The sequence below is a fragment of the Solea senegalensis genome, linkage group LG11, assembly GCF_019176455.1.
Source record: "Solea senegalensis isolate Sse05_10M linkage group LG11, IFAPA_SoseM_1, whole genome shotgun sequence".
Lineage (NCBI taxonomy): Eukaryota > Metazoa > Chordata > Actinopteri > Pleuronectiformes > Soleidae > Solea > Solea senegalensis.
Window position 1 is genome coordinate 9,678,560 of NC_058031.1, and position 25,975 is coordinate 9,704,534.

The 25,975-nt window shown below is 39.7% G+C and overlaps 1 protein-coding gene across 2 annotated transcripts in view; it reads left to right on the top strand.

The window, feature by feature from the left end:
* lama5 (laminin, alpha 5) overlaps positions 1-25,975 on the top strand; it is a 75,922-nt gene that overhangs the window by 26,390 nt on the left and 23,557 nt on the right. Inside the window, exons 3-25 of one of the 2 annotated variants that reach the window (XM_044038738.1) lie at positions 5,897-6,014; positions 7,747-7,865; positions 8,168-8,338; positions 8,644-8,741; positions 15,028-15,143; positions 18,199-18,317; positions 18,706-18,796; positions 18,890-19,024; positions 19,113-19,175; positions 19,520-19,660; positions 20,461-20,598; positions 20,853-20,987; positions 21,446-21,580; positions 21,845-21,982; positions 22,068-22,120; positions 22,270-22,369; positions 22,471-22,523; positions 23,037-23,142; positions 23,235-23,334; positions 23,680-23,836; positions 24,557-24,695; positions 25,417-25,559; positions 25,659-25,762. In XM_044038738.1, coding sequence (XP_043894673.1) covers positions 5,897-6,014; positions 7,747-7,865; positions 8,168-8,338; positions 8,644-8,741; positions 15,028-15,143; positions 18,199-18,317; positions 18,706-18,796; positions 18,890-19,024; positions 19,113-19,175; positions 19,520-19,660; positions 20,461-20,598; positions 20,853-20,987; positions 21,446-21,580; positions 21,845-21,982; positions 22,068-22,120; positions 22,270-22,369; positions 22,471-22,523; positions 23,037-23,142; positions 23,235-23,334; positions 23,680-23,836; positions 24,557-24,695; positions 25,417-25,559; positions 25,659-25,762 — 2,672 coding nt within the window. Of the gene's footprint in view, positions 1-5,896; positions 6,015-7,746; positions 7,866-8,167; positions 8,339-8,643; positions 8,742-15,027; positions 15,144-18,198; positions 18,318-18,705; positions 18,797-18,889; positions 19,025-19,112; positions 19,176-19,519; positions 19,661-20,460; positions 20,599-20,852; positions 20,988-21,445; positions 21,581-21,844; positions 21,983-22,067; positions 22,121-22,269; positions 22,370-22,470; positions 22,524-23,036; positions 23,143-23,234; positions 23,335-23,679; positions 23,837-24,556; positions 24,696-25,035; positions 25,166-25,416; positions 25,560-25,658; positions 25,763-25,975 lie in introns of both variants that reach the window. The other variant, XM_044038739.1, reaches the window with a different exon arrangement.

Below are 25,975 nucleotides of genomic sequence, written 5' to 3' on the forward strand. Positions count from 1 at the left end.
CTATGGTAGTCACATAAAAACTTCCTCAGGCAGGTCTGATAGTGTTGCTTGACAGAGCCCATATTCAGGTAGAGGATGCAACATACAATTTGAGTTAACGTCATCTCTATTTGCAAACACAGAGGCAGAATATTAATATCGACAACTACAAAAAAATCACAAAAAAAGACCTGTGTGCTCCCGATGTTCTAATCATGTCTCATTTCTGCTTCCACAGTGAAGCAATTTTCAGATTTCTTTTTGTTATTTTCCAAGACAAATGGAGAATGGAGATGAGGTTGCAATGTAAAGGCTTGTGTGAATAATTGTAAAATCAGATTCTTATCGGATTATCTTTAATGATTTTATTCAACATTTCTACTCATAATTAATGAGTTACATCTATGTCGTGGGGGTCTATAAAATAGAATGTCTTAAAACAATCTTTCTGAGCAACACGCTTCTTACCAAAACAGTGACTAAATACAGGAAACAAGTAGAAGTACTTGTGGCTGCAGGGAATAGTCCTTTAAATAAAACTGACAGATGCAGCTGCAGCTCCATCTCCTCTTTACAACACTGCCATTATTCCCTCAACTCTGTCTTATATCGACACCCCCGCCCGCCCCGCCACCTCTGGACACATTCCCCAACGCACTCACACGTTCTCCCTGCTCACTCTCGCAAGACGTCCCATTAATCTGTCCACTCACTTGGCTGTAAAGAGATATGCGACACGAATGCAGCAGAACATGCTGCGTTCAAAGTCTGATTAAAGAAGATGTTTGTTCTCAACTAATCATTTGTGGTCATTGTACTATATAATGACATGATACATGTTTATGGTGCACTCCAGGAAGAATTGCCCTCAGAATACAGTAAAGAGTAAATGAGAGTAGAGTAAATGTTGAAGAAAACAGTGTTTGTGAATTTCCTAATAGACAGAAAACAACAAATGCTTGTTTAACACAGAAAACAAGTGTCTGCTTACAATTAGTCAATGTATATTGAACCTTTGTTTTATTAATATAAATGAAAATATTCTATCAGAGCGCTTTTATTATCATTAATCATTACAGTATTATCGTTCTCATTGACATCCCTCAATTTGAACAGACAAAAAAACATGTTATCAGCCCCCTTAACCATTACTAGTTAATACCTAACCCTAACCTTAACCTAACCATAATTCAAATCTTAACCAGTTCCTTTAGAAATGAGGTTCTACCTCATCAGGACCAGGCTTTGGCCTCTACTCCTGACAATGTCAGTGAGTATGACAAAAAATGTCCTGCCTCACTACAGTGATGTGGTAATCCTATTTTTCAGGCTGGATAATTGTTCTCAAATAACTCTATAATTCAATTAAAATTACATAATCTGTTTTTGTTTCATCACACACACACACACTGCCACATATTATTTGAGCCAAAGTACACTTGATTAGATCTTGTCCCTATTCCAATGAGATTCCAGCCATTTGATTTTTTTTTATTTTTTTTTTACCAAAAGCTCTAAAGCTGCATTTGGATAAAGACAATTCCCTGTGTATTTCTTCCAAGAGTTCAATTCATCCTCATAATTGGTCTTACCTTATAAACGCCTGTGAAATGAAAGCACAGTGTTTTAAAGTTTTCACCCTCAATTCCTCTGTCTCTCTGTCTTGCCCTCTGTCCCTTTGTGTGTCCCCTTTCTTATCTCCACGGTTACCTGAGGCACTGGGAATGTGTGGTGCCACCAAGGAATGTGTACAGTTATTAAACCAGCCAGGAGCCATGTGAACACACACACACACACACACACACACACCTGCATTCCTTAGACACTTGTTCATATAAACCCAGACATCTAACATCTGCTTGCACATTGGTTCATTACGAGGTTCATGTTCATATTTGTCTCACCTCATTCACATTCAGCTGAAACACAGCAGGCTTTTCTTTTTTACTGTGGCTTTTAAATGGTGTTTGTGAGGTTGTGTTTTCATCTTTGAGTTTGGTTGCACTTTATGTTGAGTTTTAAAACCAGACATTGCCTCGCTCCACTTAAAGAAGAGGAGAATTGAAACTTTTTCTGAGAGTTAAAGAGAGGAGGCAGACAGGTGCACGCCATGAAAGGAAAGTGTAGAAAAGCATATTTCTGCAGAAAATTGTAGAAAAGAGTATAAAGGAGGCTTTACTGTTCATTATTCAGGTCGGCTAAAGGCAATCCGGTGTACCCAGTTAGAATACAGTCAACCCTGGATGACTTGAACTGATCTCGACTTTGATTACTAACTCTCTGATGATGACGATATCTGATTTTATTCATCTTCACCTTATACACTCTCTGCTCCTTCTGTCATCACAAATTATAAATTAATATACTGAGCGACCAGCCATGTGCTGCAGAACAACGTCAAGCATTTGTCTGTCTTTGGTCTTAGATGACTCAACTTTGTGCAGACCTTTCAGGTTTGAGTGAAGAGACAGAAAAACGATGCTTCAACTCTGAGTCTTTACCGTTATAAAGAGGCAAAAGCTTCACTGCTTTTGCTTGTTTTCTTCCACTATCCTCCTCACTCTCTTGACCAGCCTCTCTTTCACCTCTTGGTCTGGACTGACCTGTTGCTGGTTTCCGATGGTAACAGCAGTCTGATTGATGGGCAATTCAGGGAGGCTGACCCGGGAGGCAGCCACTAATCCATAAATCCCATGGAGGGTGTGTGTGTGAGTGTGTTGGATAGGAAAACAGGGAACACTTTTGTTGAATGTGTGTGTGTGTGTGTGTGTGTGTGTGTGTTCATACCAGGCAACAGAACAGACTGACTCCCACTGAGAGCTGGAGACAGACAGCTGAGAAACAGAGGAGAGAGGTGCACGAGTGTCGTTGTGATGCCGGTCTCCATCAGTCACATTTAGGGCTGTATTTGCACACATTTTGGTGATATGATACATATCCTGATACAGGGGTGACAACACGATACTGTGGTATGTGGTTATCACTATTCCCATTGCCAATAATTATTGTTCTGCCCTTAGGTGGGCTTTTTTTTCAATACCATGCGCAGACTGTGATGTCACGGATGTGCTGTAACGAAAGCAGTCAGGGGAAGAAACAAAGAACAACAACACCATTGCTCTCAGTGATCTCTTATGCTGGTTACTGTTTTACATCTTTTAAATCAATCGGTTGATTGAATAAATGATACTGAGTCTTGTCCCAAGTTTTAAAGGGGAAGGCGTGCCACAAATCAATGAAGATGAATTGTCTGGTCACCAAGGTCTTACATTCCCATTGATGCCACAGCAGATAAAAACCCACATAAATTGCAGAGTCATTTGACCCAGGAGTGAATGCTCATTAAATACAGTCTTACTAGTGAAAAACCTGGGATTAAATTAGTTTTTTATTGTCAAGTAAGAGTGGAGTTCTGCTGCTATCTACTGAACAGAGGCTATACAGGCTATAATACAGTGTTTTTTTTTAGATTTTTAGAATTATAGATACACTAAAATTCTACAATATTTAATATTGTAATATTTTAGTGTGTTTATCATTCTTTACTCCCCATTCACCTTAGTACAGTCACCTCTGTCTCATAGTAGTGAGTTTGCACGTCCAAAGATAAACATGTCTTGTCTTACATTGTGTATTTTCTGTTTTACATCTGGGTTGTGTGTTTTGTACTTCATTTCATCTTCATCATTTGTCATGTAGAGGCCAACCAGCATTGGTAACTTTTTAAAAAACAAATGGGAACAGATAAGACGAAGATCATGATTGATTGATTTTGAAGGTGTGTAGCTTTGTTCACTGAACCTCTGTGAAAGTCTCACAACTGTGAATCGGGGCAGAAGTTCAGTTCTGAGCAGCATCACCTGATTTGTCGGCATGTTCAGTCGTGTGCTTTCCTTTAGAAATGTCTGTTTCAAAGAATCAGCTCTGAACTTCAGGTCAAACTTTAACCCTGGAATCAGGGGAATGCTTCTGGGTTTTTCTTTCAATATCTTTGGCCCTGAGGGACGAGTGGAGGCCTCGCTCTCTGTTTCCTGTCCTTCAGATTGACACACACACACACACACACACATGCACAGCTTTGGTTAAGCCATTGTTTTTGTTTGGACTCCACTGTGCAGTCTTCCAAAATAAAATGAAAGGATATGTAAAAGAGTTTCATTTAATATGTCTTTTGGATTTGGAAAACTTTGAATTTCAAGTTGCTTTTTCTGCCGGTTTAGTCTTAGGTTGGTACGTCACACGGAAATGGATGGACGAAATTGATCTTCTGTCAACAGAGAAAACCTAATGCATTCCTCTCCTCTGTCGTCATCCCTTTGTCATTCTTCTCTCTCATTTATCAGAATTTGACAAGTGCTAGTTCTTGCACGTGTCTGTGTGCAGGTTGTGCATTATTGTGTGTGAGTGTGCTTCTTGTAACATGGGCAGAAACACAAGTTGGCCGGTTTTCACTTCCAAGAAAGAAACGAAGCTCAGCTCATACATCCTGTGTCAAACATGGTGTCTGTGATGTCAGGTTTTTTTCAAATTGTAAGAGGCACAATATTTGTTAAAGCCAAAATGTGTATCATTTTAGATTAATTATTGTCTTGATCTGTACACATTCTACAGGCTGGAGAGAACATCTTTGTTTCTCACAGATCTGCACAAATATCACATAGTAATCATTTTAAATGTGTTTTTCGAGAATCAGAATAATGATGTAAAAATGACCATTTCCTCTCATATGGCGAATCATATCATAATCGCAAATGTCAAAATAATCGCAATTATATATTTATTCAAAATTGTACTAGTAGGAAAAGTCAGGTTTAGTATTCATACATCATTTCTCCCCAGGGCTTTTTTCGATCACTGGTTCATCATCATCATCATAAGATGTGGAGATCGAATAGTCCAACATGTTTGCAGTCATCTCACTTTACAAGTGCTATATTGCTGTTGCCTCCATATAATGCAACGGACATTTGCTTATATTTAAATGTTAAACACTTGTTGACCTTTCTGTCATTTCAGGTTTATTTTTATTTGAAAATTCAGATGAAAGTAGCTCGCTGGATGGCAATGCACCTACTAACCTTTTGTCTTTTGTCATGGTCTTTTTTTTTTTTACCTCTAGTTTTATTACTGAGTCAGATTTGTGTTTGTAACAAAAGAAACACATGTTACATATTTAACTCAACAAATGAACACAGGCTTTACTTAAACTCAGCTTTCAGCACCGTCCCTTACAACATACACACACGCTGTCATGATTAGTTACAATGTTATTATGTGCATCACCGTGTTATTTCAAAGTGTTCCCTTTCAACCGGGGAGCAATTTTAAGGTCTGACAGACAAACAGTAGATCTGTTCCCTCCTTCCCTCTCTGCCCATGAGATCAGTTTGTCATCACCGTGTACCCAGCGCCTTTCAGTCAGGAAATGAACAAGGAATGACAAGCAACTAAGAGGCTGCAGATGGCCGTAGAGCTCTGAAAGTAGAGATTATGATGAAGGAGCATCTGGTGCACATTATCAATTCATGTTACAGGACGTTGTACTGTAGTTCAGACTGTTATTAATTTCAGTGTGACGTCCCTTGAGACGTTTCACACGTCAACTTTTGGGGTCAATACAAAGGTTAATTGGTTTTATTAGCAGCTGGCCGCTCGTATTTCCTTTTTCACCCCAATTGTTGAATGGCTTTGATTTGATTTCCTTTGTTTTCTTTTTTCTTTACTTCTTTTCTCTGGCATTCCTTTATCCCCTGAGCTCCAATTTCCTTTCCTTTTCATTCTCTCCTTTTTCTTTTTTTAGTCTCTTGTATTTTCTGGTTCCTCTTGGCTACGCACACAGAAACATAGCAAACTGTAGATACATTTTGACTTTGATCTGAATTAATGTGAATTTCTTCCTCCCTGTGTGTCTCTGCAGCTCTTTCATGTTGCCTACGTGCTGATAAAGTTTGCGAACTCCCCCCGTCCGGACCTCTGGGTTCTGGAGAGATCTACCGACTTTGGTCAGACCTACCTACCCTGGCAGTTCTTCGCCTGTGAGTGAAATCATACACATATATGTTTACCTACACAGTACATGTACATGCACATGATTTGTCTCCAGATGTGTTGGGTTATTAGGACCAAACCAAGTCAGATTCCATCCGAATCGCTTCATGCTTTCCTAATGTCCCCCGGGTTCAGTTCGATTCCCCGTCTCATCTCGGAGTTTAACAGCAGCCCCGAGGGCCAACGGCTAATTGGTCGATTTGGTTTGTTGGTCAGGTCAGGGGTGGGACATCATTGCATCATTACATCATAGAGCTGCCACCTGATTGACTGTGGCAGCTGTCAATCTAGGTGGCCTGGGGGGGAATTCCAGGCATGTCTTCTAACAGGTTGCAGCTTGAAGAAAATCAGAGAAAGAGTTAGCGGGGTTTTGGTGTACCTCATCTGTGTGTATGTGTGTTGTGTTTCCACTTGACATTACCTTATTGAATGCTGCTCCAGGTGTCCAAGATGGCCGTGTTTGATGGACATCTTTGATACAGAATTTGCAATCAGACCAATGATGTTCTCACAGAGACTCCATGTCTGTCTCATTTGGTCTAAATCAGATGGTGGAGTTCAAATTTAAAAGTGAAAGGAATATAACTGCAAGTGAAAGAGAGAACACACGAGGTACATATATGGTCAAATGTGTTACTTTATGAGCTATTTTTAGAAAAACACCTAAGTTTGGCTGACTGACAGCAGCCTATCGCTGGAGCTGATCTTCCTCCCACAGTGCAGCACACATTTGTTCCCCATTTGATTCAAGTTGAACTTCCAGGAATCCCCTCCTGTCCTTTTGATTCTCCGTTTTACCAAATTGTACTTTGCTGAATGAGACTTTAGTTTAATTTCTGTCCTCAGTTAGTGTGCACTTCAAAACCTCCAAAGATAATTCTGTCACAATCACTTTGTCCTATCACAAGCTGAAGAAATGTTACGCTGTTAGCGTATCATAGTCAGACAGAGGTGGGGAGGTGTGTGTGTGTGTGTCTGTGTGTGCGCGTCTGTCTGTGTGTCTGTGGTAAATAGCACAGGGTAAATTAGTATTGGCCTCAGAGTTGTAAATCCTGGACCTGTTTGACAGTTATATTTTGAATTGCTGCAGCTGGTACGAAGCCACACTCACACTCCATCCCAGAGGGAAGATTTTACATCCTGACATTATCAAATCATTATAACATTAATTCCTTATCTTGGTTTTTGTTGTCTTCAGTGTTGTCTCCTGTGTCAAGGACAAATCTAAAAAATAAACTGAAAACCTCTCCAGGAATTTCATCTGTGTGTTTTCATGAAAAGAAATAAAACAAGACACTAATGAATCTGGATGAACTGCTTACAATTTCATGGACTGTAAAGATTTTAAGGAGTCATATCATCTACACAAGATCGAGAGTTGTCTTATCGTGCATATACATTGTCTTGCTCAAACCAATAACAGCATCATCCTCTGCACAGCTTTATTTATACAACAACTAAAACACAGCAATGATTTGTTTTCTCTTTAAAAAAAGTCAGTGACCTGCAACCAACCCTTTATCATAGTCAGGTTAAGAGGCATTGCAGGTTTGAGTAGCTGTGCAGCTCCAGCTGCGACTGACCTTCACCAAACACAGACCTTCTACATTGTTCACACTGAAATGCATCATTAAAATGCCACAGGATGGTTCACACTCGCTCTCAACACATGAGGTGGTTTTAACTAACTACAAGCTTTTCCCCAATTTGTGTGTGTAGCCTCTAAGAGAGACTGTATTGAGCGGTTTGGTCAGAGAACCATCGAAAGAATCAACACTGATGATGACGTCATCTGCACCACGGAATACTCCCGGATAGTTCCGCTGGAAAATGGCGAGGTGTGTTTGTGTTTCTGTAGTAAGACTTGTGTGTGTGTGTGTTTGTGTATTTTGTAACATTTGGATGAATATCCAGCAATAAATTAGACTGCCATCAATCATTGTTACCTGGATAATCTTGTTTTAAGACCTGTCAACTAAAAAGAGCCTCTAAACTTGTTTTTTTTTTTAATATTTTTCTTTCTTTTTTTAATTATAAATCTTACAGTTTCATAATCACTTATATTATATCATGAGCATTTTGTGTACACATCTGTGTGTGAGTGTCAGCTGACGAAGCCCTTGTCCTTCTACCTCACTAGATTGTAGTGTCTTTGGTGAACGGTCGTCCTGGTGCTATGAACTTCTCCTACTCACCAGTGCTGAGGGACTTTACCAAGGCCACCAACATCAGGCTCCGCTTCCTGAGAACCAACACGCTGCTGGGACACCTGATGGGAAAGGCTCTCCGTGACCCCACAGTCACCCGCAGGGTAGGAAACAAAACCAGTCACCAGCTACACCATGAAAACTATATACATGTCACTTTGACTCGCTCCATACTTGAAGACACTTATATTTGTCTGGTCTACATGCTAATTTTCAAATTTATCTTTCACTTCTTGAAATATCTTCAACCCTCTTAAAAAAATCTCTTTAAAGAAATGCTAAGACCAAAGAATAACACAATCACATATTTAAGGGTTAATGAGGTTTTTTTGAAGAGAGAATTTATGATCTCACCTAACTGTATCTGCAGAAATCCTTTCTCACTGGGGGTGTTGTTGTTCTTCTCTAGTATTACTACAGTATCAAAGACATCAGCATCGGAGGACGCTGTGTGTGTAATGGACACGCTGAGGCTTGCAACGCCCAAGACCCCAACGATCCCTACAAGTAAGACTACCTTTCACGCACACACGTATAAACAAACACACACAACGTCAAAAATGAGGTTCTGACTCATTAGGACCAGGCTTCAATCTTTCAAGTCTGAAAAAAGGTTCTAAAGAGGTACCAAAAACGAGGAGACACACACCTAGACAAACAGTCAGTGACTCAGACTTCACTTTTATGATTCACAGACGTGGCAAACCAGCGTTGTTTTGACGGAATAATGTGTGTTTATGTGCACGCAATAATGAGAATAAAACTTGCTTAGCTCATAAAATGATTTTTGTTAGTATAGCACTGTGACTCGGACTCTCATCTGCAACAGCACGCTATGAAATCCTTCCCGTGACCCGTGACACCAATTTGAGTTTCAGGTATTATTGGCTGTGGTTTTATCTGCTGCTGCTGCTTCCTGCCTTTTGCAAACCTCTAAATTATCTGTGACAACACATAAACCTACTTACAAAACAAAGGATTACATTTTATTAAAAGTGAAAAAAAAAAACATAAAAATTAAGCATTTAAAAGCTCAAGTGTTTTGCTCACAGGGATTTGGCCGAGGCTCACACTAAAAAAAATTTGTGAGTGGTTATGATCCAAGCTCATGCCAAATGTGTCTAATCAAAAGTGAATTCAGAAGAAATGCATGCTCTGCTGCAAACCCAATAACAAAAAAGAGATGCTGTTGACTATTCCTTTGTCTGTCAATCATGTCCTTTCATCAGTTGCACCATTATCTATTGGCTTGAGTTAAAGCTTGCATCAAAATCAGAATCGGAAATACTTTATTAATCCCCGCAGGCAAATTTGAATTTGAACTTGATCCTTGGATGACTTTTCATCTCACAACTTGCTGCCCTATTCTATTTTTGAAAAGTGATTGATCACTGACATGAAATAAACCCTGAGATCGGTTTGCCAGAGAGGGATCCACCATTTGTATCCTTCACTGGCGCCTTTGAAATGGGAGAATGCTGCAACGATGCAATCCTCTGATGGATACGACGCCTGACACAGCTACTGATTTAGAACAGCAGTTAGGACTGTGTCTGAAATGACATATTATAACATGATGTTACCAGATCATATCTATGCCTTTTGACATGTTATTCTCTCTTTCCTTATTACTTTACAAAACTAGAGAGAAAAAGAAAAATAGACACGATGAGGTGGTAACTGAGAAGTTGTAGAGATGCTATTGACTGAGTAAGAAACATGTGGCAGTGGAGAAATGAGGAACTTCCTTACAAATAAAGGTGTCTCGCCCTTTAATGTACTTTTTATTTATTGTTTAGATGAGAAAGACAAGGTGGAGCTTCTTTAAATGCATGTGCATCATGGACTGTATGTGTCTGTGAATTACCAGATAAGTGTAGGTCTTTTATGGCCAGTGGAAGTGAGCAGTGTGTGATTAATATAATAATATGTGTGTATGAGTACATAAGCAGGTGTGAGTGTGCATGTGCGTAGCTGCAGTACCTGGTGGCTGTGGAGGAATTTACAGTAAGCCTTCATTACTTTGTCAAATCTGCCATGAGTTATGCTTAAACATGCATGCCTGCACACACACACACACACACACACACACTCAGACATGTTGAAGGTATCTGGAGTTGGTCTCTTGGAAAGCCAGTGATGCAGCTCTTTCCTTGTATTTGCACATGACTGATTGGGGAATTAGGGAGTGAAGGAAGGATTTCAGAGGAAGGGTTGGTGAGACAACCCGAGAATGTGATGTACAGTGAAAATCAATGCTCCACTGATGGGAGGTGGTCACCCTGTGACCCTCACATCCCGCAGGGGATAAGAGAGGCTGAGGTTTGATTGACAGCAGTTACAGAGATGCAGGTGCCTTTGTTTTCTCCCGGGTTTACGAGCTTTGGGAGTTTTGTCACAACATGGAAGATATAGGATTACAAATGCTACTGTTTTTATTATTTTAACTTTATAAGAGAGTTTAGTATTTTAGATCAGAATTGTTGTTATATTGATACAGATGAAAATGATATTGCAATATACATAGTTTGTGAATTAATTCCCAGCACTCACTAGAAGTTGTCAAAATAAGAAGAAATTACCTTTACCTTCCTCTTTATGTTGTCATGAAACATACAGTACGTGTTCAGTAACTGTCCTTCACCTGGGGTCAGTCTGCCCAGTGCTCTCGCCGCCATAATGACGTCTACGTCTCTCAGTTTTGATGACATTAGCAGAGCAGCTGTAGATCGCTGCAGTCCTCCTGTCAGCAGAACTGCTATAACACACCTGCTGAATGCAACAACATCAAACAACATGCAAAGTTGATGTAAGTTCTCAGATCAGGCATGAGCTGCTCGACATTCCTTCTCTCTGACACAAAGCAGACGGTGAATCTCCAAACTCTCGATGAGGGCCAGGACGGATTTATTTGAACTGCTTGTCCTGTTTCCTCATTAATCGAACACCTGCAAGCATGGAAGAGGTCTAACATTAATTCAATGACTCTTGACTCAGGTTTTTCTTTTGGACTGTTTAAAATGCATGAATTCCTTCTGAATCATACTGTATTTAAATCCACTTCATTGTGTGTATAAATTGTGTTTGAATACCATTTACCAGACTGGGATTATATTTTTTTTAAACTGTTTGAAAGGATTCTTTTCAAGATAATTACTTTTTCCATTGAGGTCAATATATTATTTTGAATGCCCAGATGAGTCATATGAGTCATACATTAAACAAGATCAGCTCTGATACATTTCTAAAGTTCAAAAACATTGAATTTTGGTGGGGTTTTTAATGTCATATTTAGCATGGCTATAACCTCCAGTGAAATATACAGAACCTGAATTATAGTCAGTAAGAAGGAGGTTGACTACCAGGACTACCAGGTCTGGTCACCCACGGCAGTGTATTACCGAGCAACCTTGTCTGAATTTGCTTCCAATAATTGTGGTCATCACTATCGTGTAATGCCAAAAACAAACGTTATCTGGAAGGAAATCATTTCCTTAGTTCAGTTGTGTGGAACGCAGTTTTTTGTGAGACATGTTTGTACTCAGAGTGTTGTAATGGAGAATTGTCGTCTGTAACAATGTAGTGAGTCCAGTTGTTTCACCTTGTACGACAGTTCTTTCTCCACAGTTTCCTTCCTTCTTTTCTTTAGTTATTGTTCCGACACCTCAGTGAAGCCCCAGAAGAGAAGTTTATTTTCTCCCCCCCAACCTTCACAATCACACACACACACACACACACACACGCATGATTAGACTTAATTACACTTAAACACACACACACACACACACACGCACATGTACACACACACCAGCTGGGCTAATGATTAACCCAGATGTGGCCTCACATCTCTGGGCTCTGAACCTGAACTGGAAGTGATGCAGCAAAGTGAAAGCAAATGGTGCTGAACAGAACGAATTATTGACCAAGCCGCCAGATGGTAATAACATGATCCAAATTGGTGTATAACATATTCCCAATTAACACTTTTCAGATTGATTGATGAACAGCTTGGCGATAAGGTGAAAGTTAAATACTTAATAAGTGTACGGCAAAGGCCAAAAAATACACAATTTAGATAAAGCATCTAAAATAACCACAATCTAAATTCATGATATTTGTTTAATAATGTAGTTTTTTTTACAATAAAAGAGTGCGAGAGAGAGAGAGAATCCAGGTGCCAGAAATGATCCACATTGAAGAGAAACAGTGTATTTTTGTTTGAGTGTGATCTGTGTGCTTTACACATCATCAGCATAGAGACACACTCTGTTAAAATACCATACATTGCCATGGCAATGCAAACACTTTTCTCTATAAACAAATACCTTGCTCACACTGTGCCAGAGACATATTAAAGTGCACGTAATTCATGAAATCTGAACTGTACAATTACACTTGTTAAAATATCTCGGTGTTGATTAAATTACACATAATCGTGTTTTGGAAGATATTTAAGTCGCTGTGCAGAAAACTGTTGTTGTGTCGAAGAATCAGTTTTAACCGGTGTGTGACAGATTGATGGTAACAAATGGTGAATTAAATATCTCAACACGGTTTATGACTTTATTATATTTTACTTCTTCATCATCTAATCTTAAAGTTATTGTTTATTTTTGTTAATTTTGTGGACCCTGCCTTTCCTTTACTTTGATCAATAATGCAATCAGTAGTTGCGCTGCTTTAAATAGTGCCATACTCTAGCTTTCTCCAGTTAAGCATCATCTAAACAGAAATTAAGGCTTTTTTTTAAACAGATCTGCTTTTAATTAACTCTCATTTGCAGGAAGACTTGACAAAGATAATTTTGGAAATTTTCTGTTGTACATTGTCAAAAGTGTGCGCTTACATGTAGGTAATTTAATCAGCTTCTTTTTCAGTTGTAATCTTAACATTGTTTTGAAGACATTTTTAAACATCCGTTATCAGCATGTTAGAAAGGAGGAATTCATATTAATTTGTGGACAAAGTCTCAGTTGGTTGTCTGTATGGTTGTGGTTGGACTGAAACAGCTCGTATGATGTGTCTTGCTTGAGCGCGTGTGAGTGTATGAACGTGCTACAGACACCCGTCAAACACAGTCCTCGCCTCTGCCCGAATCTGGATCAACACACACACTTGAGAGTGTCAGTGAGGCCCAGTGCTGCTCTGTTCAGTGTTGACAAAACACAGACTCATCCTGTACTGCATTCAGAGCAACAGCAGGTCATAAATTATATCTTAGTTAAAAATAAGTAAAAGCAACAAATCTTTTAACATAAGTTAATGACAGACGAGCGCTTCATGGGAGTAACTTGGTGAAACCATTGTGAATTGATGGATTTAAAAATAACAACGGATTCACCTCCTGCGAGTAATGCTTCAGTCAGGAAGCTGCGGGTCCACGGCTCATAAATGAAACCAGGAAACAAGTCCGTTCGGGCTCAAACCCTCCATTTAAAGTTTGTTTTTGTAAATGTTTGAATGCAGTTGAGCACCAGTGAGGGAAAGGAAAGAGGAATGGACAGCCAGAGAGGTGGAGGATGCATGCAGGAGCGTGTGAAATAAAGTATGTGCAAGTGACAGAGAATGAAATGATCTGGTAGTGAAAAAAGGTGAAACACAACACACAGACCAGAGAACAGAGAACTCGGGACCCACTGCCCTGCATGTTTTCAATGTTTCCCTGCTCCAACACACCTGATTCAAATGGACAGCTCGTCAACAAGCTCTGCAGAAGCCTGATAACGAGCCATTTATTGAATCAGTGTTGGAGCAGGAAAGGGCAGTGGGTCTAGAGTTAAATCACACTCACAAATGTGCTGTGTTTCTGATTTTCCTCTATTGGGCATCAGTAAGGGAGCATTTTAGATTATTTAACATTATCTCCTCCTTGAAAGGGCTGTCACATTCAAATGCAAGACACAAGAATGTGCACCTTTCAGAACTGATCTTTAATAAATCAGATGTGAATCATATTTGAACAATGCGATATAACACAGTAGCCTATTTCATGGTCAAAGTTGTATCTATGAATATTACCTATTAAGATACTCGAAGAGGAAGAGAAGAAAGACATTCATTCATTTTTTGATAATATGGCAGGATTATTTTCTTTTGAAGATAACATTCACTTTTCCTTTGTAGCTACAAATTTAATGCACATTGCTACCTCATCTTTCACCTGGACTCTGAGTTACAGGTGGGGTCATCTGACATTTGTTTTCATGCTTGTTTAAGGACTGGGGTCAAATGAGTGGAAGGGTAAAGGAATAACATTTTGGGGGGATGATCCTCTTCATCTTTTTAATCCCACTTCTCTCTCCCGTGACTCCAGTCATCTGTGTTTGTCTCTCACTGACCAGTGAAGACGCCTCAGAGAGACGAGAGAATAGCGTGAAGAGGGTTTTTTTTCCTGTCTTCCTGCTGTGTTTTTTGCCACACTCAACAGGCAGCAGGTTTACAGACTAATCAGATTAAAAGCCTGAGTGAAGCAGTCAGCCACTGTCGATGAAGTAGAAAGATTAACTCTTTCATTGTTGGGGGGAGGGTCTATTCCCACTTTTCACCTTTCTTTCACCCTCGTCTTTCTTTCTTTCTGAGTTATAGAAGAATGTCAAAATACAGTATGTTTTACCCAAAACACGACTGCCTGAGATAGATACATACCACAGCATACTTTAGCCTTTTGTGAGTGAACGAGTAAAAGTTTCACATTCAGAGGTTAAGTCAAAATCAGACTGTATCCTTGCATCTGTACCAATTTTAACGCTCCTTGTTTTTTTTCTCATATTGTCGTTGTTGCTTTTGTTCACAGGTTACAGTGTGACTGTCAGCACAACACCTGCGGTGTCTCCTGTGATCAGTGTTGCCCAGGGTACAACCAATTGCCGTGGAAACCGGCCACAACCTACAGCGCCAACGAGTGTGAACGTGAGCAGAGCCTGATACTATGCATGCCTTCACAAAAGAAGCACTCATGTTGAACAAACACACACACACACACACACACACAGAGGGTTAACTCACTGATCCTTACAGAGGAATGTGTGTTCTTTCATGTGCTAGTCCAACAGAACAAGAACAGAAACACTGACTGCTTTTGATTTGCTTCTCCACTCATAATATATAGCATGCATATGTTTCTATATATTCTGTACATGTACATAAACATGCTCAACATGTGTTAGTACATGAATGTATTAAAAAACTATAAGTGTTTGACCATGAGGGTCAAAGAGAATCTTGTCCCCTCTCAGACAAAGTCTTAAAAACTGTAGTCTACCTTCCAACGTGATTCTGTTATTTCATCCCATATACATTTGAGCAAAGCTCTAATATTTGTGTTTGGTGTAACATCGGACTGCATCAAACACATAAAAAAGATGTATGTATGGATGGATGGATGGATAGATCGTCTGCTTTTTGTGTTTACAATTCCTGATGCATACACTGAGTCTGGAGTTACACACAGTAGCCTTAACATACACAAAGTAAATGTCTGAAGAGTGACTAACTGGTATTCAGTTAGTTTATAAAGCTTAAATCTCTGTTTACTTTAGACATTTGTGATTGATTTTCGTCACGATTATCTGACGACTGTGCCCCTGAACAGTCTCTCTGCGTGATCCGAGTTTGCGTCAGGGTGAACGTGGTGTTGTCCCAATGCAGATCTAAAGCTGCTGTTATATTAAACATGGGATAACATGGGTATCACAGGAGCAAAGGGGTCAGCTTGATCTGAAAAAAATGTGTTACTTTTAGAGGAAGACACTCAGAAGACAATGGTGGACTGAAAGATGTCATGATTCAAATCTTGATATAACTCAATTAATTCAATGTTGATAACTCCATTAATCAACATTGAATGATTATTAGCAGTTGCTTGGCTGAGGCGTAGCCCTCTACAACTAACTGCTAGGTGGTCATGGTTCACCACAAGACTGCAGGCTGATGAATCAGCCTGTGAGAGCAGTTGTATCATGTTTACTGTGGCTCAGTAGCAGCTTATCAAAGTCTAACAAATAGCTCGGCTCAGCTCTAAGACCTTAAAGTCTTCACAGAGGAGCGGCAGCATAAACCAGAGGCCAGCAGGTCAATGAAATACAAACTGAGTGAGGCTATATAGGATGTAGTGTTTTTGCTCAATCCATTATAGAGATTAATGGTCTCTACTGCTTTGATTTAGTTATTGTGTAGTAATAGAATAGAATAGAATAGAATGTATCTTGTGCAGTCAAGAGCATTCACACACATCCAGTAAGCAGGCAACAACAAAGAAAAAATCTCAAACACACTACAATTCAAACACGATAAAAAGATGTGAATGGATTAATAACAATAATAATACTAACTCATGATACTAAAAAAAACAAAAACACCGACTGACTCTGGATGACTCTCATGACCCTGTCATCACAAGGTGACTCACTCTGTTTTTTTCTTCACTGATCACTACACTGATTTGTAAAGCTGTCATAAGTATGTTTAGAGCCTTTTTGTTATTTAAAGAAGTCTAGTGTGGCACACGTCTTTAAAAAACACTTACGTACTATCAGAGCAGAGCTGGAGGATAAGGAGCGCTGCTTTATTCAGCCGGCACCTCTCAGGCGCTAGGGGACAGATAACAGAGAAAGACTAAAGAGCAAAAGCTGCTTCTTAATCATGCAGTTATCTTTCTTTTGCCTCCAAGTAAGTTTAAACTAGAGTCTGACAGTTCTCTTGATTCGCTGATGAAAATATTGGTATGCACTGTGTTAACAACATCTTGAAATCATTGCCAATTAGGTTTTTAATATATTGGATGATCTATCAATATCAGAAAGTTTGTAATTCTTAATATCAAATATGCAAATCCCCAGTTGAAACATGATATTGATACTAAGGTCAAATTGTCTTTATTCATATATACTGTAATGAAGTGTTTCACAGGGACTTAAAGCTTTCTTGTCCTACTTCTTCTTCGTCTTCTTCTTGTGTTTCAAAGGTTGTCGTAACCTGCAGTTTAGCGCTTTCTTCCTGTATTTAAAACACCAAATATGATATTTTAAACATCTGCTCTCAAAACCAGTTTTCACAGTAAACGTTTTATGGCGACAACTGGATGAGAGGTTGTTAAAGTAAAAAGTGAAGTTGAGTAAATTATACGGTGAACCTCAGAGAATCCAGATGCTCCACAGCAGCATCCAAATGTGTAAAAACAAACAAACACGTAATCTGGTATTTTAAAGATGCAGTTGAATTATGTGAAACAAATAATCAAGAAGAAAGGAAGTTTAAGGAGGAAGAAAAAGAAGTTTGCGTTAACCCTAATTTAATCTGGCAACCCGTTCTCTTGAATCTTTCAATGAAATCTAAAAAAAGTCGCCAGTCAATAGATCCTAAATGAGGCTGCACTGTCTTAAATGACGGTCTTTGAAATATAAGCCTCTTCTCCCATGTTCAGACATCAGTATCTAATAACTAACTCTCATCAAAATGTCCCTTTAAGAATTATGTCTGTGAGTGTTAGTGAGTGAGTGTGTTAATTACAGCCTCTCCTCTTTCAGTTGTCTTTCTTGATTTGTTTGGAAACATAGCGAATATGATCCTCAGTGTGTGATGTATCGAGTGTTTTGAAGTGACTTCAGAGGAGCAGACTGAGATTAATAACAGGGTGTTTCACGTCACGTTATATCCTCTGGTTTTTGAAAGGACATGTTTAATTATGTTTATCAGTCCAGGTTTTTTCCTCTTTATTCTTTTCCTTGTTAATGTTTGTTCTTGCTTCTTGTCTCTAGTCAGGGTGTGTATGTGTGAGTGTGAGTATTTGTCAACATCAAATAAACTATATATAAAGTATTTGTATGTGAATAATAAACACATATGAAATTCACAATTAAATCAGTTCAACTTTTACTTGCTATGAAAACGCCACAGATAATAGAAATAAATGAAATAAATGTGTGTTTATTGTCAGCCTATAATCAGAACTCTTGTGTGTTTTTAGCGTGTAATTGTCACCGCCACTCGTTTGACTGTTACTACGACCCCGAAGTCGATCAGCGGAGAGACAGCGTTGACACCCATGGACACCACAGAGGGGGAGGAGTCTGTCTCAAATGTCAGGTAACTAACAATGGACAGTGTGCATTTCCACTGCAGTAACCCAGGTCTTAATTAAGTTATTTTTGCCCCCCAAAAAGTTCTCATTTGATCGATAGTTGTTTGCGAAAGTACAGGAACCTTTGGGGCGGGGCTTGTGTTGCTGAAGATGCCTTGTACGTTACACCTGGTGGAATGAAGTGAAACAGCCTGTTGTAGATCCTGTAGAAGTTGTCATTGTTAATGTGTCAACAGCCTGATTTTTTAGACTATTAAATCTACAATGTTCAGAATGATTTACCAGTCGCAGACGAGAGTCGTGGACAATTAAGAAAAGATGTTGCTGAGATCAAAAGTGTCTGTCCGAAGTTAGTTACCATTCCCTGTGATGATGAAATCTGTTGCTTCACAGCATCACACCACCGGAGTCAACTGTGAGCGCTGCATCCCCACTTACTACAGGTCACCAGACCAACCTATCGAATCTCCACTGGCCTGTTCACGTGAGTGACAGTCGTCCTTTAGATAATATGTGTGTCATTATACATGAAACTGAGGCGTGTTTTATTTACTGTGCGTCCATGTCTGTGCCACAGCCTGCGACTGTCAGTCAGAGTTTACAGATGGCACATGTGAGGATCTGACCGGTCGCTGCTTCTGCAAACCAAACTACAGCGGGGAGAACTGTGACTCCTGTGCCAGCGGCTTCATCAACTTCCCTGACTGTTACCGTGAGTAACAACAACAACAACAACAACAACACAAATTCTTAAACAAGCAGTTGCAGAAAGATTAATGTCACTCTTTTCTCTCCCACAGCTGCTCCTACCTATCCCACTAACAACAACAACGGCGAAGCAAAACCAGCAGGGGAGATCATCAGTAAGACTTTAAATTTAATCTTCCTGGTGCTGTGGAGCAGTAGATTCATTTATCTCTGTATCTTTTTATACTTTCTTCTCACGTGTTGTTTTTGTTGAGGGCAGATGAGGAGGTTTGGGAAAATCGTCGTTGTTTGAATGAAATGTAATTGGAATGTGATAAAATAAAGTAAACACTGTCCCATCTTTTTTCATATTCTGAACCACCTGCACTTATCTGCTTCCTCATGTTTGCACCATGTTATGCAGAAGAGAAAAGTTCTTTCCCATCATAGAGAGTAACTTTCAGAAAGAAATATAACCGATAAATGAATAAATGCAACAATGGTGATGTTTTTTGTGCAGACTGTGAATGCAGTGCAGCAGGAACTGTGGATAACTCCTGCAGGCCGGACCCTCGGACTCGAACATGTGTCTGTAAACCAGGTTTCACTGGTGACCACTGTGACACCTGCGCTCCAGGATTCTATGGACTCAACTGCCAGAGTGAGAGATGCAGACAAATGGATTGTAAAAATTATGAAACATCAAAGAACCCCAAAATATTAACTTACTTAAGTCAAAACCCCCAAAATAATCACTTTACCTGAAATGAAAAGACCACCCATATTTATCACCTGTGGTAATTTGATCAATTTATTAATTTGATAATAATTTGATTTAACCTTATTTAACAGGGAACATAGCTGAATTGAGACACTCTCATTAAGATAGAATAATTATTGTTTATTTAAATTAAATTAAATTAAGGCTGACTTAAATCTTTATCTTCCTGGTTAATACAGCGTTATGTCACCAACCATTTCGAAGCACCTTTTGACACTAGACAAAAAGAACATATGTCTATGTTTTAATCACATATTAACAGCAGTGCCCTCACTCAAAAACATTAAACAATATCAGGATATATAACTTAAAATTAGACGTCTGATTTCTTGTTTAAATATGAATATCTAGTTTACACCCACACACACACAGGCACACATGCATACACGCATGAGACACAATCAGTCAAAATACAAGTGCACAAAGAGAGCCAGGAATCCCAGGCACTTCATTTGTCTGTTTGCCACCCAGGAGTAAGCAAACAAACACAAGCACAAACACACACATACTGCTGAGTAAACAACATTCCACAGAGATGTGTTAATCGCTGTAAATATTTTTACTTTTAACACCTCAGTCAGTCAAGCTGATAAACACACAGACGACTGTCTTTAAAAATACTTTCTGTAAAATGAAATACTCCTCATTTCCTGGTCCAAACTGTGTTGTGTCCTTTCCAGCCTGTCAGTGTTCAAGTCCCGGCTGTCTGGACGGGTCATGTGACTTTGTGACTGGTCACGGTGTGTGTCGGAGCGGTTTCCAGGGTTACGAGTGTGACCAGTGTGCAGCGGGCTACTTCAACTACCCACTCTGCCAACGTGAGTCATCTCAGTGACCTCTGCTCTTTGTGTCTGTCTTTGCATTTGAAAATAATGCAAGAGAACAACCTGTTATAATATAGAATATAGAAGCAGTATATCATATAGTCAGCATTTAAATATAATAAGATGGTAGACTATTAAAAACCATTTAAGTACAATGTAACAATCTTATAACTGAAATGAATCGCAGTAAAATCATAATTTATCGACTGACATGTAATGGTTAGGTTTCTCTCTCTCTCTCTCTCCAGTGTGTGGTTGCAGTTCAGTCGGCTCTCTCCCTGAAGTCTGTGATGCATCGGGTCATTGTCTGTGTAAACCAGAGTTTCAGGGACCTCGGTGTGAACAATGTAGATCTGGATTCCACTCCTACCCCAACTGTCAAGGTATACACATTTACACACAACACTATAGAAAGTCACTTGTGCATCTGTTGCTGCTAGTTCACACAAAAGCAAACACACATTAACTCACATGAACACACACACACACACGTGGTAACAGCTTAGTCCACCTTTTTATGAAGTGTTTATGATCATTTTAAAATCCTTTACATAGGAGAGCAAAATAAATCCAGCTCAGAGATTAAGTTAATAAAAAGCCATGTGCAGTGGGTGAAGAACAATGTAATTGATGAAAACTTAAACTCAAAAGGCATCTGGTCTATCCTGATGATGTTTTAAACAAACGTCATTCTATTATTATGAATGTATTTACATCCTTAAACTTTACAGGGTTTCTGGTGAGTGCATAAATACCGTGTCATTAATCCTGGATTTGACTTCATTTCACTTTTGCTCACGCTTTGTTTCCTGATGACATGTCTCGCTTCCTGTTTTCACAGAGTGCACCTGCGACCCTCGCACCTCACTGGACACCAGCTGCACCACTTCAGGTCACTGCCACTGTCGGCCTAATTACAGCGGAGCAACATGTGAACAGTGTGCGCCGGGTTACTATGGATACCCGACCTGCACTCGTAAGTTGTCCTTCTAGTCCCTCGAGTACTGTTTCAGGTACTTGCACTTTACCTGATTACAGGCAGTATGTTTATCGACTACACCAAAGTTCGTGGAAAAATGTTGCACTTTTAACTTCATTATATTCGTCTGATCATTGTGTGACTTGCACAATGACAAATCAGATGAAATAGCATTTTTACACCAAGGTTCCAGGCCCCTTCACAAAATATTCTATGACATCATAGTATACACCAATCATTGCACTGATGTGTCTGTTGCAGCCTGCCAGTGTTCTGCTGAAGGCTCTCGCTACACCAGCTGTGACCAGGTGACGGGACAGTGTGTGTGTCTGCCCAATGTGCTGGGACTGAGGTGTGACAGCTGTGCACATGGAGCTTATGGCTTCCCCAACTGCCAAAGTAATTACACACACACACACACGGATACAGAAAGTCTCACATCAACTTTACAACTAACTGTTTTCTCTCTTTTTTTATATTTAAGTTGGCACCTGTCATCCTGCTGGTTCTGTCCAATATGTGGTACCACCACCAGTCGTATGTATTTGTGTTTTTTATTTATTTATTTAGTACAAGAAATTGGTAAATTAAATTCCATAGTATCCTCCTGCTGTAGTTATGTCATGTTTTATTTTATATTTTGTTTAATTAAAGTCATTGCTTTACTTATGTATTTCTTCACTCAGGGTCAGTGCGAGTGTCGTCAACACGTGGAGGGACCAGCCTGCGACAAATGTAAACCTCTGTACTGGAACCTGTCTCCTGATATTCCTGACGGATGCACCAGTAAGTTACACTGCAGACACACACGTGCACGCAAACCTTACATGTCTCGCTCACGAGAATGTCATTTGACGAAATGTCTGTGTGCCTGATTTGTCCTGCAGACTGTGAATGCCACATCGCAGGGACACTGAGCGGTGTCGCAGAGTGTGCACAGGTGAGCAAGTTCGACGGCGCTCCTTCCCTCTGAAATCTGACAAACCTTTGTTTATATATACAGTATATGTGTGTTGTACATTTTTTATTAAGTCTGAACAGGTACAGTATAACAAAGAGTTTACTTATGTATACCCTCATATAGACTGTACCTACAGATGTGTTGACAAGAGTGTTTGATGAATACATACTTGTAGAGATCTAGATAGATGAACCGTTAATAGTTGATTAAAAATACATGAAAATTGTATTTAATTTTGAGTGAAATGAAAATGTATTTTGCCATCTTGTCCAGGTAAATGCATTGTGATGCAGTTAATATTTGAAATGTAAACCCTCAATCTGACCTTGAAATTTCGTTTGTATAATGACAGTAAAGATCATTTCATTCAAATTTCAGACTCAATCACAAAAATTCAAAGATGATATTTAGGAATTTGTGGTTGACATGAACCCTTGTTGAAACTGTGTTTATTCCATGTCGTCAAACTAATATCCATCTTGTGTGAGACAGGAAACGGGTCAGTGTCACTGTAAACCCAACGCCTGCAGTGGAACCTGCTCGACCTGCAAAGATGGCTACTACAACCTGCAGGAGCACAGTTACTTTGGCTGTCAGGGTAAGAGTTCTTCAGACAGAATCACACACACACTGCACGTTTCCCCTAATTTTTTTTTATTGCATGTTCACATTTGTGCATTTTGTGTTCAGGTTGCCAGTGTGACATTGGGGGTTCTGTGGGTCAGTCGTGCGTGGAGAGGAGCGGCCGCTGTACCTGCAGACCCAACGTGGAGGGAGGGAGGTGCAACCTGTGAGTTACGACAGTAGCTAAGCAGACCTGAGAGGAATTTCCACCATCAATTTTCATGCATTGCACTTAAATACATTAGTTGATATGGCGATATGTGGTGGGAAAGTAATTAAGACTGCATTTCCTGTAGTTTCTGTTTGTCTGTCAGTCCACCTCTGAATGTTGTTGGCTTACTTTGAAGAGAAGCATTAACAATCACTGTGCCTTCCTCCACCTTCTGGTTATGTGTAATTAATTATACAAGAAGTACAATATAAAGATAATAGATGTTTTACATCTTAAACCAGATTATTTCGATTTGAAGCCTTATATTGCCTGTATAAACTGGTTCTTCTGCTCTTGCAGACCTCGTCCCGATCACTTCTTCCCAGACCTCCATCATCTGAAGTTTGAGATTGAGGAGGGGACCATGCTGGATGGCAGACCGGTACGATTTGGCTACAATCCTCTGGAGTTCAAAGGCTTCAGCTGGAGAGGTTACGCTCAGATGTCCCCAATCCAGGTAGGAACTTCTGTCACCTTGTGACATGGTTATAATTGCCTCAGGCATTATTTTTGTATTTTGATATATCACCTTAAAATGAAATGGCTTGATTAATTTCAGAATGCAACCAATAAACATTTAATGAAATGCTTTTGTTTACTAATGTGTATTGTTTCATAAACAATAATAACATAGTTTTGTATTCCTTTATTTAATTTGGATTTATTTAATGTTTTGAACATGTGTTTTATTATGTATTTATTTATTATGATGTGACTGTGGCCCATCTTTTATACTTTCCCTGCTTCTCCTGCATGAACACTGTTGTGTTGGATATTTCTCTCTGGTGAAAAACTTCTCTGCATGTATACATACCAAAACCTCTTTGAATGAAATTGCTTACATAAGTTACCTTCAACTTGTTTATCAAATGTTCAAGCTACAGGCACATTATGAGGAGGCCATTAATTTCTCCTGAGCTCTTGTGGTTTGTGCTGTGAAGTGAAATATGTCGGGTTGTGTTTGGGGTTAGAATTTTATTGTAAGTGTTTGCTTCCTTGGTTTGGGTTCTTTGGTGATGGATGCTTTGGTGAAGGCCTTTCTTATGACTTTCTCTTTTTGTGTTGGTGTTTTCTCTGTCATCCCTCTCTACCCGTCTTCTTTTCCTCCCCCGTGCTCCCTCCTCTCCATGTCATGTACCGACCCTGCCTGTTGCCTTGCTCTCTGGTGCCTGGGTAGTCCAAAGTATTGGTGTCGGTGTCGGTCAGCTCTCCCGACCTTTTCCATGTGGTGCTGCGTTACGCCAACTGGGGGGGTTTGGCTGTTCGAGGCAGGGTGTGGATCATAGAGGATGGCTGGGACTTCCGCTGTGGTAAATGTAAGTGCTGCGCTGGGACTAACATAACTCTGCTTTTCCTCTTCCTCGTCTTTTGATTTCATCAAGGACAAAAGAAGATGGCTTCCTCTGTTTTTTTTTTAATTATTCCCTGCCTGTCAGATGAGGCAGACGATGGAGGGAGTCTTTGTGATTGTTGGTGGTGGCAGCCCTCAGTGCTTTCTCTGTCTTCTTTCACCTTCTGGGGCCACAGATCAGTGTGAATTTCAGGAATTTAAGACAAAGGATTTATATTTATATTTCATATCCTCCACATTTCCTCTTCCTCTCTCCCATTTCGCCCTCCTCTCCCTCTTATCCCTTTCGGACCCTGACTGTGTAGACCGCAGTGAAGCTTCAGGTTTATGTGAGTGAGGCAGACGTCTATCTGACTCGTTTCATCCTCAGATATGTAAATTCTGAGGGCACCACCTCCAGCGGTAAAATAACAGCCTATCAGATGAACCGCAAAGGTAGGTCTCCACCTGTCACAAGAGAATATCTATGAATATTTTTCAACTTGAGTCTTAATAAATAGTGAATTATATGCATTATGTGCATTATAACTGTCCATTAAGTGTTTTATGACTGTTTCATGCTGTTTCCTAAGTTTTGAAACTGTATTTCCCTCAAATGTGACTACAGTATTCATCTATTGTCTCCTCTGATTGTCTTTCACTGTCTAATACTAAACATGGCTGTTGCGTTTGTGCCTCTTTTCCAGGTTCAGAACAGTCCAAACAGATCGTCTTTGCTCCGAGTGTAGAGCCAACCTTTGTCAACGTTCCCCAAAATAACTTTGTGGAACCGTTTGTGCTGAACCCAGGAACCTGGACTGTGGTTATTGAAGCTGAGGGAATCCTCCTGGTGAGAAGCATGTGTTTTTATTCATGTACAGACATGGGTTTTCACTGTAAACTTGACTCTTACTTTTGACACTTCTTTATCCGCTGTTTCTACCTTCAGGATTATTTAGTCCTGCTGCCCAGTGCCTACTATGAAGCTCCCATCCTCCAGATCCATGTGACAGAACCCTGCACGTACAGCTCTGTACCTGACGCCAACCAGAAGTAAATATTAAGCATTTATATAGCATTAACATATTCCTAAGTAAAAAAAAATCTACCACATGCCCACATACATGATGAGCACAAAAACATCCTCAGAATGAGACTCTTACCTTGGCGTCATTATGAGGAACTTCAGTCTTTATATAATTGTGAAGAGACCCCAAGAATCATTTATTAATAAGTAAATGAATAAACCGAACAAAGACAGCTGTC